This window comes from Eutrigla gurnardus (assembly GCF_963514095.1).
Source record: "Eutrigla gurnardus genome assembly, chromosome: 13".
NCBI classification, from domain to species: Eukaryota; Metazoa; Chordata; class Actinopteri; order Perciformes; family Triglidae; genus Eutrigla; species Eutrigla gurnardus.
Window position 1 is genome coordinate 26,373,549 of NC_139936.1, and position 16,798 is coordinate 26,390,346.

The following is a 16,798-nucleotide window of genomic DNA, read 5'->3' on the forward strand; positions in this document are numbered from 1 at the left end:
TAAAAAAAAAAACAACAACAACAACAATTTAAAACAACTATTACAATTTTCCAGCTTGAATTTGTTTAGTTATTTGTTTATTTATTTATTTATTTATCTATTTAATTATTTTCAATACGTATTTTTATTTAAACGTTTTTTCTATTTTACCGGTCTTTTCATTTCTTTTCCTTTTGAGTACTCTTACCTATGGGTCCCTGACCCTCCCTGACGTCTTTTTGTTTTCGCAGGCCTTCGGGATTAGTTTAATCTTTGTCCTTCCAAAGACAGCTTACCTGGATTTAGGGTCCTGCCCTAAATCTAAGAGAGTCCTGCTCCCCCAAGCCTTGGCTTGATTCCTATTTATTTCCTTTTTCCTATTAGGTCCCTGACCTATTCTAAGAGATTGATCCCCCAAGTTCCCGACTTGATTTACTTATTAGAAATTTCTTACCCTTTCGATGAGTCCCTGACTCTGTTTGCCTGGCTGGTCCGTCTCCCCTCTGTGGTTGGCCCCGTCACCGCCCCCTGGACCTGACCTCTCTGTCCAAAACGAGGCTATATGAGCCCCGCGGTGGAGGTCTTTTCAGAGGGTTTCTATTTCCTCTGCCTTGCAAGGTCTTCAGGTCCTCTGGTACGAAGAGAGGGAAAGATATTGGGGCCCCACGTTGGGCGCCAAAGTGTTGTTAAAATAATTCTGCGATTATTTAGAACTGGAGGAAGGAGATCGGAGTCAGCTCAAGGTCCAAACAGGGATTTAATCTTGATCAAGAGGAGAATTCACAGAGCAACATGCTGGTCCGTTACAAAGTGAAGACTCAACGTGCTGTGAGACAAACATGGTATTTATCCATCTTCTGTGGGTGTGTTTTCACTCAGTTCACAGGGATGGAAGTCGTAAACTCAGATGTTTATCTAAACCTTGCATGGGTCACAAACCCCACCTGGGTCATAAACCACACCTATGTCGCAAAACACACATGGGTTGCAAAACACACACAAATGGCCACAGGCCACAGGTCACAGGTCACATTCACACCAAACCTTCTCATGTGTAAGTCTTCAGTTCAGATATCTCTCATCAAGAAGTACAAAATTTCCATCACAGGACCGAAGAGGAATCCTTCTTAAGTGTTGCTTTAAATTCCTAATAAAAATCAAATCAAATGCCTCAATTACAAAAAGAAAAAACATCTATTCAGAATCAGAATCAGAATTCCTTTATTGTCCCTCAACGGGGAAATTTGTTTGCCAAAGGACAGTATGTTACAAGAAACACAATAGTAATAATAACAATAGCAAAAATTAACAATATAAATTAAAAAATGTAAAAAATAGAATAGAAATAGAGTAGACTTGTTATATACATATAAACATGATATTGTACAAAAATTACAAGCAGTGAATTTTGTTTTTATTTACAATTTACAATAAAGTATAGAGTGCAGAATGAGGTCTATTGGGAGCAGTGCTTATTGTAGAGTCTGACAGCAGCAGGAAGGAAGGACCTGCGATACCTCTCTTTCACACACTTAGGGTGTATCAGTCTATCACTGAAGGAGCTGACTAGTGCGGTGATAGTGACCTGCAGGGTGGGACTCCTTCACCAGCAGCGATGCCAGCTTCTCCATGATCCTGCTCTCTCTCACCACCTGCACTGGGTCAAGAGGGCATCCCAGGATGGAGCTGGCCTTCTTGATAAGTTTGTCAAGTCTCTTCCTGTCTGCTGCCGAGATGCTGCTGCTCCAGCAGACTACACACTAAAAACAGTTGGGTTAAAAAATAACCCAATTTTAACCCAATTGCTGGGTCGAATAAGGACGAACCCCTTTTTTGGGTTATTTTAACCCAATGGGTTGGGTTATTTTTTTCAACCCAACTTTTGGGTTGAATATTTAACCCAAAAATTGGATTATGCTAACTACAATGTTGGGTTATTTTTAACCCAACTGTTGGGTTGCGCAATTTATTGCTTCTTTGACCCAATAGTTGGGTTAAAATAACCCAAAAAAGGTGTTCGTCCTTATTCAACCCAGCAATTGGGTTAAATTGAATAGTGTTGGGTTATGCCGAGCTCCACTACTTCCTTAACTTAGACAGGCTCCTTTACTTCCTGTCTTACATTATTGGACCAACTGATTAATCCAGGTGTGTCTGACCATTGTTGTGACTACTGAGGTCAGAGTCAGACACAACTGGATTAATCAGTTTGTCCAATAATGTCAGGAAGTAAAGGAGCCTGTTTAAGTTCAGGAAGTAGTGGAGCTCGGCATAAAGCCTAAACTAGTTCTGTGTATTCAGTATGCCATATTTTAGGAAATTCATTCTATTTGGTGTTCTGTGGTTCCATGGGGAGTGCCTGAAACTGGTCTGCCAATGACATCACTGATTAAGTGAATGGCAGTCATGTCACTGGTAAAAAAGTTAGGAATGATCACTGTGCACCCACAGAACCCCAAATAAAAGAAAGGTTTACAGAATCCACAGACGATAAGGTTAAAAAAAATGTAGAAGTGGTCCTTTAGCTACAACTACTGATCAGAATAATTTTTATCCCTTTAAAAATATACTTAAAATCAATAAAAGCAAAAAATGAGAATGAGAATTTTTACAAGAATATGTATTTATTTTACAAACACAACTGTCAAACATTTGACAGAATTTGTTAACTTTACTAGAGATAAAAACATTCTCATCATTCTCAAACATTAGAGAAAATTCCAGAACTGGATCTGACTCTGACTTATGTCATCCAAACATTTTTTGGAACAGTGGTGGTTTAAACAGTTACTCAAGTCTGCAATTCAGCAATGCCGTTTTCACAAATTTGACCGGCTTTGACTCTGGTCCCTCTATCTGATAAACCACTTGTTGTAGAAATTCCCAGGCAGCGGAACACCCCTTGGGGTAGTTGACGTCGAAAACGTAGAACGCCTTAAAACATACATCAACTGCCTGAAGGAGTGTTGGCTGGGGGAGTGCCTGGCCTGCTAAGATGACAAAAACCTGAGAGGCACATTCCTGAGGCTCTCCCAGGGCCAGGACTGATGGGTAGGGCTTGGCCTGTTGGAGATACTCCACCATATTTGTTCCAACCTAAGACAAACACAAAGAAAGATAGATAAAAGGAAGTGAATGTTGCATTGAAAGTGAATCCTCAGCAAGATAACAGATGTTTAGTTTGTGGTATAATATTGGTAAACTATACAACAAAGCCAAATTAAATCTAGTTTGAGCAGTTCTCGACTGTTGGGCACATTTTGAGTGGGGAGTGGATGTGTGAATGACAAGAAAAGGGTCCTGAGGGTAGACCAGTTGACCTAAGTTAGAAAACATTTTGAATAAAAAAAATCAGTGGTATGGCAACTTTTCCCCATTTCATATTTACTTTCTAGTATGCAAAATTTTACTTACAGGCCTGAGGTGTATAAAGGCAGCCCTTGACTCCTCGTTGGTGTGCCGTAGAGTCTTCTTGCCAACTCTGTACACCGTCTGTGGCATCATATCAGGTAACAGTCTGAGAGATAGTTCCCCTTTGGCATCTGTAGGGCAACAATATTCAGGGTATCAATATGGTGTGGGTGGCATCTAATGTGATTAAAATAAAGACTCATCCCAAAATGATCACTCTATTCTCCACAGATTTCTCCAGAGCTCTATCCCACTACCCCTAACCCAACAAGTCTGTCCACCAGTACTCCCATTAAGCTGGCCTGCTCCCCACCCCTTCCCTGTATATGGCCCAGCCCGCCCATCAGAAGTTGCCTCAATCAGTTCTTCTCTAATTGAAAAATAATGAATTCCATTTTCCATGTTGCAAACTATTTATGTGTGTTCTTGTCTGCAAAAAACTTCCATTGCATGTCTGCCCCTCCAGACTAAGGGATCCCTCCTCTGTTCCTCACCCTTTCTATGTTTTTCACATGAGAGTCTAAGGGCAGAGAATGTTGTTATGATGCTATGTAAAGCCCTATGGGATCGTTTGTAAAACATAAAATAGGCTATATAAGCTTGACTTGCCTAATAACTTTTAAGACCTTTTCAATACCTCAAAAACTGAAAAATACAATTACTGTATAGTAAATGAACATATATCATTTGTGTCTAGACATACAGACAAATGTGATCAAAAGAAAAGTAATCACAGATTCTTGCATTACAACAAACAATTAAGTTAGTTTTAACTTACCCGGTGTCATGTTGTCATCAGCAAATGAAGGCAGCTTTCTGTCCTTTTTGGCTAAATGCAGAACCTTCTCTGCAAATTCAGGCAGCCACATTTCACATAGTTTTGGCGAAGCCTCGCCATGCATCACCAGGAAGTCCTGTGCAATCTGAAAAACAAAAAACAAAAACAGGACACTCTCTCTTAAAATGTAAGAAAGAACAGGACACTCTCTCTTAAAATGTAAGTGCGGTATGCACAGTGTATGCAACATGTTCCAGTGGTCCCATACCATGCCCGGACTGATGATGTGAGGGTACTCGGTAAGTATCTCCAAGACATCCTTTGAGTTATTTGCCCGTATCCAGTTGGCACGGTACAAGACTGTGTCCTTCATGTACAACTGAACCTGGGAGAAGGGCTCAGAGTTGTTTTTTAGCCATTCTTTTTGTTGTAGTGACCTTTCTTCTGGCGTTGTCGGTTCTATAGAGAAAGACAGGATAGGAAAAAGGGATATTGGTTTTCTTCGTTTATGAAAGTTTTCGTAGTTAAACTGATACATGGTATCAAACCTTTTCCATATCAATAAGGTGGGAGTGTCAAAAAAATGCCAGGACTTTACTTGTAAATTAATAGTGCCTGTTGTTGTGAGTCAGTTTGTTAGATTTTTTCACTCTTTATTCATTTGCCTAATTTAGGAAATAAACCAAGAAGAATCTAAGGCTACGTTCACACCGCAGTTACAAGTGACCTGAATCTGATTTTTTCGCTCATATGTGACCCATATCTGATTTGCTTTTGACAATGTGAACAGCACAAGTCGCATTGAATCTGACATTTTCTAATCCGATTCAGGCCACATTTAAATGTGGTACTGAATCGGATACGTATCAGATTTTTTTGAATGCGACCGCAGTCTGAACAGCCAGGTCGCATTTAATGCGACTTTGACGTCATTCTGACCCGCGCTGCACTGTTTTGTAAATTAATGACAAATAAAGTTGATTGAAAAGCGGGCGGGAGCCAAAACAAACATGGAGGACAGCAGCGAAGCAAATTTGCCGGCTGCCGCCACACACTGTTTTTAGCATGAAGCCATACAGTCCCACGTTACCGGTTGCCGTTGCCATGTTCGCTTCCGTAAACACCGCTGTGGCGTGATGTCATCAATGATCAACTGCGCATGCGGGTCACTTCAGGAGCGTGAGCTGTTCACACAGCAATCCGTAGACAGGCCGCATTTAAAGAGGTAATGTGAACAGCCAAACAAAAAATCGGATTTGAGCCATAAATCGGAATTGTGCATTAAGACCTGCGGTGTGAACGTAGCCTAAGACTTCAAGAACAAAAGGGAGCCTGTGTTACCTGGTATGTACGGCCTTTTTGGTTGGCTGTCTTGTGGCACTTGCTCACGGGATCCACGCCTCAGCCTCTTTCTGACATTCCTTAGTCTCTCTTCAATGAAGCCTGTTGCTGGATAGCTGATCACTTTTCCAGCATTTGTACCCCTGCGGCTTTTGGTGTACCATATTTCCTGGGAAAAAATAAGATAGAACTTTCATAATCCCAGGGGAAATGTGGATAACATAAGTTTTGCAGTTGAGACGAGACATCAGGTACAAATAATGCACAGTTAAGGGAAACGTGCTAAAAGAAAAAAACAAACAAAGATGATATATACAGTAGCATGCAAAAGATTGGGCACCCCATTCTTTTTCAAGTGCTACTTTCCTTGTTTCACTCGTAAATTTTAGAAAACACAAAAATTACACTAATATTGCTTATAATATTGAAGACAAGAAAAAAGATACTGCTTAGAATATTGAAGACTGTTTCATGTTTAACATTATGCCTTTTGGAGATAAAATCAACTTCCACTTGCTTAACTGTTCACATTAACAGAAATTTTAAACCAGAGGGGCCCACACTTTTGCATGCCACTGTATACAGGTGTACACATATATTCAATTCAATTCAATTCAATTTTATTTATTTATAAGGCACCTTTCATACAGGGAATGCAACACAAAGTGCCGTACAGAAAATACAAATTTAGAAAATAAAAACAACGCAACAACAACAATAAAAACAACAACAACAGAAAGAAAGACCCGACCCCCCCACCCGGAACACACTCGCACACTCACACTAACATGCACACAACTCAGGTATGGACACCACGCACACACACGCACACACACACACACCCCCACGCACTGCATTGGCTAAAACTGTAGAGACATGGCTCGGCACTGAGACATCGGTGAGTGAAAGGCCATCCACACCATGAGGGACTCTGGTTCCCGTCAGTCGACGGTAAAAGAGATAAAATAATGTAAAATAGAACAAGATAGCAGTAATAAAATAAATAGCTAAAAACTAGATAAAAAGCTAAATAGGATAGAATAAAATCAGTATAAACTACTAAAATAAGCAAACTTAAAATAATAGATTAAAACTTGGGGAATAAAATAGCAGACTTAAAATAATAGAAGGCTAATTAAAAGCCAGACTAAAAAGATGAGTCTTGAGCCGTTTTTTAAAAACATCAACATTCTCTGCGGCCCTGAGGTTCTGCGGCAGGCTGTTCCACAGTCGGGGACCATAATAACTAAAAGCCGCCTCCCCGTGTGTTTTCAATCTGACTTGTGGAAAGGTTAAAAGGCCGGTGCCAGAGGACCTCAGGGTCCGTGAGGGTTGATATAATAGGAGTAGGTCAGATAAATAAGAGGGCCCAAGACCATTAAGACATTTAAAAACAAGTAAAAGAATCTTAAAATCGATCCTGAAACGGACAGGGAGCCAATGCAGCGACTTTAAAACTGGTGTAATGTGCTCCCGCCCTCTGGTCCTCGTCAGCACGCGTGCGGCTGAGTTTTGTAGCAGTTGGAGAGTATGGATGCTCTTTTTAGGAAGACCAGAGAGCAGGGCATTACAATAGTCTAGACGACTGGAAATAAAAGCATGCATCAGCACCTCTGTACTGGCCTGTGAGAGAAACGGGCGGACTCTGGCTATATTCTTCAGGTGGTAAAAACCTACCTTTGTTACATTTTTAATGTGTGGAATAAAACTGAGCTCAGAGTCTAAAATCACGCCCAGGTTTCTCAGAGATTTCGATGATTTAAAATTATTTAATTTTGGTAAAAGTTTCTCTCTCTGGCCTTCAGGACCTATGACTAAAACCTCTGTTTTGTCCTGGTTGAGTTGTAGAAAGTTTGCTGCCATCCATGACTGGATATCTAAAATGGAATTAAAAAGGGCATCTAAAGGCCCTGTGTCATCAGGAGACACAGCGATGTACAGTTGTGTATCGTCAGCATAGCTGTGGAAGCTGATGCCGTGCCTCCTGATGACATCACCCAGGGGAAGCATGTAGAGATTAAAAAGGGTTGGGCCTAAAATTGACCCCTGGGGAACCCCGCACTTAAGGTTGTGTGTTTTGGAGGAACAGGTATCCAGACTTACGAAGAAGCTACGGTCAGTGAGGTAAGAGGAGAACCAATTTAAAACTGCACCAGAGAGACCAACCAGGTTCCTCAAACGGTTTATTAAAATGTGATGGTCCACTGTATCAAAGGCGGCGGTTAGATCTAGCAGAACCAAGACTGTGAGTTTATGATTATCTAAATTGAACCTGATGTCATTTAAAATCTTTAAAAGGGCTGTCTCTGTGCTGTGGTTTGTCCTAAAACCAGACTGATACTTCTCCAATGTATTGTTCAAATATAGAAAGTTATTTATCTGTGTAAAAACCAGTTTTTCTAGAATTTTGCTTAAAAATGGTAAGTTGGATACTGGACGGTAATTATTAAAAATGGTGGGGTCTATGCCACTCTTCTTCAGTAGGGGCTTCACCACCGCCGTTTTAAAGGATGTGGGGAAGACACCCGTCTGAAGAGAGCAGTTCACCATATATAAAAGCTGTTCCTCAAAAACATCATAAAATGTTTTAAAAAAGCGTGTGGGAATTGGGTCTAAAAGGCAGGTTGTGGGCTTCACTTGGGAGAAGACTCGACCAAGTGTCCTTGCGTCAACCAGGGCAAAAGAGTCCAGAGTCTCCTCAGGTGGAAGCATTGATCCAGGAATGTCGGAGGTTGAGATTTGGTGAGATAAAAGACTGGATCTAATGTTATCGATTTTACTTCTGAAGTGGTCAGCAAACGCCTCACAAACGGAGTCTGTTGGTGTTATTGGTGACCTGTTCCGGTCACCGTTGGTTAAAAACTCAATTGTGGAGAATAAAAATTTGGGGTTATTTTTATTTTCGGATATTAGATTTTTGAAATGTGAAATTCTTGCCAGTTTGATGGTTTTATTGTATGTCTTGAGGTGTTGACGAAATATGTTGTAGTGTACTGTCAGCTTTGATTTTCTCCATCTCCTCTCAGCACTCCTGCACGTTCTTTTCAGTTTTTTGATTTCTTCATTTCTCCATGGTGGCATTGGTCTTGTTTTTATAGTTTTAGTTAAAAGAGGAGCCACTGAGTCAAGTGTTGACCTTAGTTTGTGGATAAAATTGTCAATGATAAAATCACATGGTGCTGGTAAAATTTGTGCAGGAGTGTTCTTTAAAATCTGGATAAAATTTGCTGCCACTTCAGAAGTAAGATGGCGTTTCCTCACTGTTCTCACAGGGTCCTCCAGCTGGTTAAAACTGGTGATATCAAAAAACACACAAAAATGGTCTGACACGGCCAGATCCACGACAGAGGGCGCACCCACAGACAGGCCATAGGTTATGACCAGGTTCAGGGTGCGCCCCCTGTCGTGGGTCGGCTGGCAGACATGCTGTTTAAAATCCAAGCAGTGAAGGAGGTTTAAAAATTCTCTAGATGCTAGGTCTGAGGTCTTATCGATGTGTAGATTAAAATCACCAGTTATTAAAATCCTATCATACTTAGCGTGAATGATGGTTAAAAATTCTGAGAAGTCGCTGATAAAAGCAGTAGGGTGCTGGGGTGGTCTGTAAACAGTCACACAAAGAATAGGAGGGCTGCTAAAAACAAAGGCGTGGTATTCAAATGATAAATAGTTGTTAAAAGGAGCTTCCTTTGGCGATAATGTTGACCTTGTGATCGAGGCAGTTCCCCCTCCTTTCCTGCCCACCCTTGTTGAAAATAAAAAGTTAAAATCTGGAGGACAGGTCTCTGTGAGAACAACACGTGCGTCAGTGCCGAGCCATGTCTCAGTAAGGAGAATACCGTCTAATTTTCTGTCTAAAATTACATCATTTATAATAAAAGATTTGTTAGACAGCGAGCGCACATTTAGTAGGGCCATCTTGATGTCTTCATTGATTGTGCGCTCAGTATGTCTCTTTATGGGGACATTAAAACAATCAGTCGGTCTAAAAACAGTCCTGGGTTGATGTCTGTGAGTGATTAGTGTTTCAATGTGATGGATGTCCTGTGCTTCTGATGGGGGTGGTGATGGGTGGATGTGTGGGCTATGTATGGTGCAGGGAGTGGGGGGTGAGTGTGGGTGGGAGGGACAGCGTGGGGCAGAGTGTCCGTGTGTTAGTCAAGAGGTGGATGTGGTGCATGAGCGGATGGTCAGGTCAATGTTCACAGATAAAAGCCGGGATCCCTCCTGGTTGGGGTGAAGGCCGTCCCGATTAAAAAGTTGAGGTCGGTTTAAAAAGGCCGCGTAGTTGTCAACGAAAGGGATACTGTTGCCCAGGCAGTATCCCTTTAGCCACAGGTGCAGCTGGCGGATGCGGCTGGTGATGACATCACCGTAGCGGGGCGGGGGAAGCGGACCCAGAACAATTAGCCGCTTCCCCGTGTCCAGCACGCTATCCACCATGGCGACGAAGTTCGCTTTGAGCACCTCCGACTGCTGAAATTTGAAGTCGTTGATGCCAGCCTCCACGACCAGCGTGGAGGCCGAAGGATGTTGGGTACTCACCTGCTGAGCGGCGGATGTGACCTCCGTGACACAGGCACCAGGCCGGCAGAAAGTCCGTGCGTTGCGCACGGACACGTGCCTCACCAGCGAGGTCCCGACCACCATCACCTCGGGAGTGCGCCGAGCCGGAGCGGCCGTCGCCGCGCGCCTGGAGACGCTGCGCTCCTCGGGGGGAACCCGCGGGTGGCGGCGCTGTGCCGCTGCTCGTCCCGAGCGGGATGGAGGTGATGGTGAAGACCGGGCGGGTGGATCCCGGTTCCGCGTCCGTTGAGCCGGGTGGTCGGTTCCTGGAGGCGGACTGCAGCAGGCGCCAACTGGAGGGAAGTCCTGCAGGCTTAGGATGTTGTACCTGTTGTCGAGCGGGATTTCCGGGGGCGGAGGCGGGGGAGATGGACGAGCCCCGGCGCCCCTGCCCACCACCGACCACGGGTCCCTCGGCTTGACAGGTGTCGAGCTCACCGGTGCTGGGGCCCCCGCTCCATCCTCCCTGATGGAGCACTGCCATTCCGGCAGGCGGAGGCGTGAGGTGGAGGCTGCCGCTCCCTTCGGCTTGGCTCCCAGGTGGTGCCAGCGGGACTCGTCGACAGCTGGTGCCGGTGATCCAGCGATGGCGGAGCCGGTCCACGGCAGGGTCGTATTGTTTGTTGCCGACATGCTCCGGTCGCCAGCGCCGGAAGCTTTCAGGCGCTGGCGACCGGAGCGCCTGAGCGACACAGCATACATATGCCCTGTATGCTGTGAGTGAGAAGAATGATCCCTTCCATCTAATAGGACAATGTTTCTTATTATCAAATTATTTCACATCTTTAGAAAAAGCACATTTTAAGTCAGCATCCATTCCCGTGTGAGCAAGGAAATATAAACTCACATGGCCACTGTCAGATCCATCATTCAGACATGGAAAGGTCTGCACCAATGAAAGTGCCAGCGCCTCCTTTGTGTTTGTGGTTGGACTGTAAAGACAGTAAATCAATAGACAAAATAAATAAAAGAATCGAGTAAAACATAAATGCACTGTCTACACACTTTTACAGTTCAAGCTATTTGTTCTTTCTTTTTTGCGTATGTCCAGTCCAGATATTGTGAAAATATCAGAGACCTTTAATTTGAACCAAATACTTTGGTGAGCATCAGCAGGAAACCTGAAACACTTATGTTTAGGTTATGATTCAAGATGAACTACATATTTGACATACCTATCTCCAAATCTCTCAATTAGGAAAGATACCAGGATTTGGATCAATGAAATTCTTTCCTTTCTGTTGATGAGGCCACTTTCATCGAGGCTCCTCATTATGTCTGGGCCACTGGAAGCTGATGAGAGAACCTGCTGGATGTCCTGAAAAAAAGAATAGCTGTTCAGGATTCATTACAATTACCGTATTTTCCGGACTATAAGTCATGTTTTTTTTAGTAGTTTGGCTGGTCATGCGACTATATTTTGAAGCGACTTGTATATTGAAAGTCTGCAATTTGGTCGAAAATTTAAAGACGATACACCATCAGTTCCCTCTATAAACCTCCACCAAGCAACCCCCCTCCACACACGATGTAGCCATAGCACTTGCAGAAGGCACATACCATATCCATAGCAACTCAGAGATGGTTTAGGATCTTTGGCAAACTGTGACAGTCTTCTTCTTGTCGCTGTCATTGAGAATACATTGGGTCTCACCTTCGGGTATCACAGCATGATACATTCAAAAATTACTAAAATAAAAAATGGAAAACGTACTTAGAAGCTTGTGAAGTTCTATGATGTATAAAGGGTTCTACTGTTTAAACTTATCCATCCATCCATTCATCAAGTTGTCAAATCAGACTTTCCTTTCCCCAGAAGCATCAGCTACTTTGAGTGCTTACATTTAAAAAAATGAAAGAACCACTTACAATTGGTGGCACTGCTTGTAGAAACAACACATGCTCTGCTTCAGATTCCACCTGGAGTGGCATGGTGTTGACTTCATGACTTCTGGATTCATTTGGGATGGCATGCTCAGATGATGTGCCAGGTTGCTCATCAGGTGGCGGAGCATTTGAAGCCTTCTGTAGAAAAGAAAAGAAAATAAAAGAAAAGAGAAGAAAAGAGAAGAAAAGAAAAATGTACATACAGAGTTTCATGTTTTTTGTTTCTTTTGTACAGGAACAAAGTGGAAAGTAATATTTTTGTCAGGCTAAGGTCAGTCTCATAGGGTTACAGTAACCGACATGTTCAACCCCATGTGAAAGTGTCAAAGGGTTAAAGTGGATAGTATTTAGCTTTCAAACAATTGAAATAAAAAAAATAAAAAAACTTTTACTACAGGAACAATTTGCCCAATCTCTGAAGTCCAAGTTCTTTCCCAACCAAGTAGTCCAAATATTTATGTCAGTCAGTGAGTGATGTGATACTGATTCTTGTGTACTGATCCTCTTGCATTGTGGCTGAATTCCCTTTCTTTAATGCAGGACAGAATAACTATTCTACACATAATTTAGTTGGCGAGTGTTTGCTTTAAGCAGTGGGGGAAAAAAATTCACTGCTTTAAGCAGTATTTTCAAGTGGCAGTGGCAGTTCAGTTGCTAGATTGTAGTCTAAAAAAGTCTGTAACGCAGAGAGATGTATTTATTATCATCACGCTCTCTGTATGACTTTACTGCATGTAGTGGGTGATGATCAAGTAGCTCTTTCACATCTATCACTGTCAAGTCTTTGGTGCGGATGACACTGTAAGTAAAAAGATGCTTATCAAACCCTAAGGTTTCCCACTTCTGTACAACAAACTTGATTTGTGAACTCCCGGTTTGCTCCAAAACAAAAATGGTTTTTAGTAGCCCAAACAGAGGTTCTCCATCTTCATCATAAGACATGAACACAGACATGCCTGATCTATACAAAGTACCCTTTACTGTGACCCTGGCCGGCACATACAGCTCAGTGAAAAGAGGGATCCCTGCCAGACCACTTTGGATGTCTTTATAGCCTTCTAAATTGGCCAGAAAAGTATTGTACCCAGGACCGATTTCTGTATTGTGGCTTAGCATAGACCCACACATGAAAGCATAACACTGCATAATCTGATGCCGATATGCCATTGTTTTGCAAATATTGCGGAAGTTGCAAGTGACATGACTGACGCGTTTAAAGAAGCCATGTTTGCCTTCAAAACGCATTGACCATAACTGTATCAACGGTCCAAGTTTTTCAATAGCTTTTGGGTAGTGGAGCATGAAATGGTGTTTGGGACGCAAATGCCGGTGTGGATAGAGCTCCAAGAAAAGAGAGTGATGGTCTTCTATGATTTGACTCAGGTAACGTGTTGCTGCAAGTGTAACAGAAGGTGAGAAGATGATCTCCATGCACGTAAGTAAGACTATGAGAAGCTCCCATTCCTTGTTGTCATTAGGGATCAGGTCACCTATCATTACAGGCAGTAGCCGCAGTAGGCACCACATCTGTGCTGCTGACTGACGCAGAGGGCTGTCTTGATTCTTCAGGTCGCTCTTGCTTATTACAGAGGGCTTGTTTCCCATATCCGAAAAGCCATAATCAAAGCTTGTGATCCTGTAGTTTAGCTTATCTAGTGATATAAGCTTTTGTTCAATGAGTGAATTCAGCACAAGCTTGACCTCATATGCCCCTACCCCTTCCAGGATGTCATGCATGATGTCTACTGCTTTATTGTCTGTCACATGATAGAAAGACAGGCTGTTAAGGACACTATCTCTTTTGAGGCCTGTCTTGGAGGGGTCATTTGTCTCCAAATCTGCCTTATGACTATCAACATCACGTAACAGCTTTGAATCTTCCCGTGTCTGAACCCTCAGGACATCTCTGTGGACTGTGCACAGCCGACACACATGGTTCCCAGAGAAACTCTCATTGTAGCCAAGAATCCCATTCAAGCCCAAATTATCTCCTACAACCTGGACAATCGAGAATTTCACAACGCCTTGATAGTTACGGGTGTTTACTGTGATGCCATCCCTCTCAAGAGTCTTTAGCTCATCAACAATAGGGCGCAGCATTACATCAATCCCATATGTCTTCGCATCGTCTGAATTATATACTGCCAACAGGAAGTGCGACTGCAAATTAGACAGAAGATCTGGTGACAAACTCTTGAGTATAAAATAGACAAATCCTAGTTTGTGGACCCCGGTCTTTGATCCAAGAGGATTAACAGTCTCACAGTCATCGTTGTATAACAACAACGGGACCGAAACCTCTTTCAAAAAGAGTGGATGTCTTTTACAAAACTCTCCATCAAATATATCCTGAAGTGCATGTCTCTCTTTCTCTTGCCATTGCATCATCGCTTGTAAAATGCCAGGAAGTTCCAAGATCTTAACGAGAAGGAGCTTGAGTGGAATCCGCTGATAGCTATCAGTCACAGCAAGTTGTCGGACACTGCCAGTGGCTGAATCCCTATGCTGAACATAGGAAACGCCTGGGAAAAACTCTTCAACCGGCTGAATGAAGTTTCCTGAATTTGTAAAGTACTTAATTTGTTTATAGTCAGTCTCCAGTCCTTTGAATGGCTCAGCTGCATCAGAAAACTCCTGCCAGAGCTCTTGTACCTGTGGACTTTGGTCATGCCCAAAATGACTAAACAGCGACATAGTTTTTGTTTTTAGTCTGCCTACAATATCTCCAATTAAGCTTGAGGTTTGTTGAACCACATGGTTTGTGTTGGAAAATGTCTGGGATGACCTGGATCTGAGATGAGCTAAAAAAAGGGCAACTCTGTCTGTGATACCCTCTTGCTCTAGTTCATCCCATTCACCCTCTTGCTCTAGTTCATCCCATTCATCTGCTTGTTCACCTTCAACTTGTGCCAGCTCGTCAGCATTATCAACATTAGCAGGCTGATTAGGTACATTGGCAGGCTGGACAGGAGCCTGGTTCTCTACATGTTCACTATGTAGGTGCCTTCTGTAAGATCGAATGAAGGAAAATGTCCTGTTACAATTGCTTTGACAACACTGGAAATAAGTTGTTGAACTATTTAAATTGTGTATTATCCGTAAATGTGAGAAGAGACACTTGAGATCCCCCTGAATCAGCCTCTTGCATTTAAAACATACAAATGCCATCTGCCTTGATATTGTAGACATTGTAGATCAGCATTAAGGCCCTTAGAGCTCTAGTAGAGATGACTTACAAGTTCTTTGAAGAGCCTAAGGAACTTTAGCCTGGGGCCAATTTTGGGGATTAGATTTTTGATTGAATCTTCATCTAACAGAAGAAATGCCTCTTTGTCTATGTCTTGTTCTGGAAGACAAAAGAACAAAAAACAATACATGAGTATTATACACAGGTTGATACAATTATGAATCACTGACCAATGCTTTACCATTATCACTACAACTTTTAATTAGTTAATGGATGCTCTGGCCATTTTTAAAGCTTGAAACTAATAACTCTTAGTCTTTGAATGGCGAGTATACTGTCCATATTTCCTCTACTTGAGAGTAATGACATGGATTAAAAGATTATTATCTGGCCCATCTTTATTTATAACAGCTTGAGGATAAGGCACAAATACATTTGATTTAACATACAGATATAGGTATAGATATGCTTGCCCCACTGTCTTACACAGAAACTTTGATAAACCAACAAATGGGCATATTACTTTTGTCAGGGTCAAAAGGGGGAACATGCTCACCTGTAAAATTGTCAATGAGATCAGGCAGCTGCCACTCTGCTAACTTAGCAGCGACGAAGCTGTCCATTAAAATGACCTGGGGGGGAACAGAGCAATGAAGAGCTTGACAATAATCTAACCATCGAACTCACTGCTTTACCTCTCAATACCGCACAGCTGAAAAAAGGCACAACTTGACTTATGGGGTAAGCACACTGGGGACGGAGTCTTTTTACCTGCTACACCGGGCACGGAAGTAACACGTCAGTTCTATGTAGTTTTTACCATAGACATATATACGTAGACGCCTCATAGTGTGCTGGAATGTAACGCAGCGTCGCCGCCATTTTGGATGGGTCTCCTCACTCTAAGCTAGCACTAGAGTCAATCGGAATAAACAGAGAGCGAGCAACTACGCCCGTATTTTGTGCAGTTTACGGTTGCAATAACCTGCCCAGTATGTTAACAGATCACGGGGGATTAACTTTCACAAGTACATTTTTTATTTTTTTTTTTTAATAATTTTTGTGACAGCACTCTGTATCATAACCAAATCTCTGCCGTGTGTTACCGTGTGAAAATCCGGTAAAAATTTTGCGGGGTTGCGATTATTGTAGTCAGGAATACACCTTCCTCAGTAGAAACTAATGCAGGACGGGCGCATTGGGGACCCATCCAAGATGGCGGCTAAGCTGATACGCCGGCTCCAATAGGCGGCGTCAGTCTATGAGGCGTCTATGTATATATGTCTATGGTTTTTACCTGTTGGAGGGCCGCGTAGCTGCGTGTAGAGGAAATAAAATAGACCGGCCGTCTTTCTTGTGCTTGTGGAGCAGCTTCAATTGACCATAATAAGCGCCGTCTGTCGCGCCCGTGTCCTGTGTACTTTCCCCATAATGTTAAGGCGGGTGCACACCGCACCGACTGCCCGACTCGCGTCGGTAAATGAAGTCGGGCTACTTAATATGGCCGACTCGAATGGCGGATTACACATTTGAATCGGCTGAAATAAACGCCGACGTGGGCCGATTCGAGCGACCACACCAAGGAGACTCATGTCACGGATGCCGACTCTCTCAAAGACGCCGATTTTCGGTCCGGTGTGGACCCGCCT

General features: G+C 42.8%; 1 protein-coding gene across 2 annotated transcripts; it reads right to left on the reverse strand.

Moving 5' to 3' along the window:
* Nucleotides 1–2,571: 2,571 nt before the first annotated feature.
* LOC311023860 (uncharacterized protein) lies at nt 2,572–14,015 on the reverse strand. 2 transcript variants are annotated; one of them, XM_084025952.1, is made up of 9 exons: nt 12,358–14,015; nt 11,945–12,097; nt 11,251–11,393; nt 10,923–11,007; nt 5,510–5,678; nt 4,437–4,627; nt 4,169–4,313; nt 3,394–3,521; nt 2,572–3,075 (listed from the first exon to the last, which is right to left on the reverse strand). In XM_084025952.1, exons 2-9 carry the CDS (start codon nt 12,005–12,007, stop codon nt 2,767–2,769), a joined length of 1,233 nt encoding a protein of 410 aa, XP_083882078.1. In that variant the 5' UTR covers nt 12,008–12,097; nt 12,358–14,015; the 3' UTR covers nt 2,572–2,766. The 2 variants fall into 2 exon arrangements, with proteins under 2 accessions (XP_083882078.1, XP_083882077.1); XM_084025951.1 differs by having other exon boundaries at nt 11,945–12,100.
* Nucleotides 14,016–16,798: the final 2,783 nt, after the last annotated feature.

Coding starts and splice junctions, on each gene's coding strand:
- LOC311023860 (XM_084025952.1), bottom strand. CDS start 12,007: ATGCCACTCCAGGTGGAATCTGAAGCAGAGCATGTGTTGTTTCTACAA. Junction 11,008..11,250: donor ATTGAGAGATTTGGAGATAG/GTATGTCAAATA, acceptor CTGTCTTTACAG/TCCAACCACAAACACAAAGG. Junction 5,679..10,922: donor ATGGATCTGACAGTGGCCAT/GTGAGTTTATAT, acceptor ATTTTTTCCCAG/GAAATATGGTACACCAAAAG.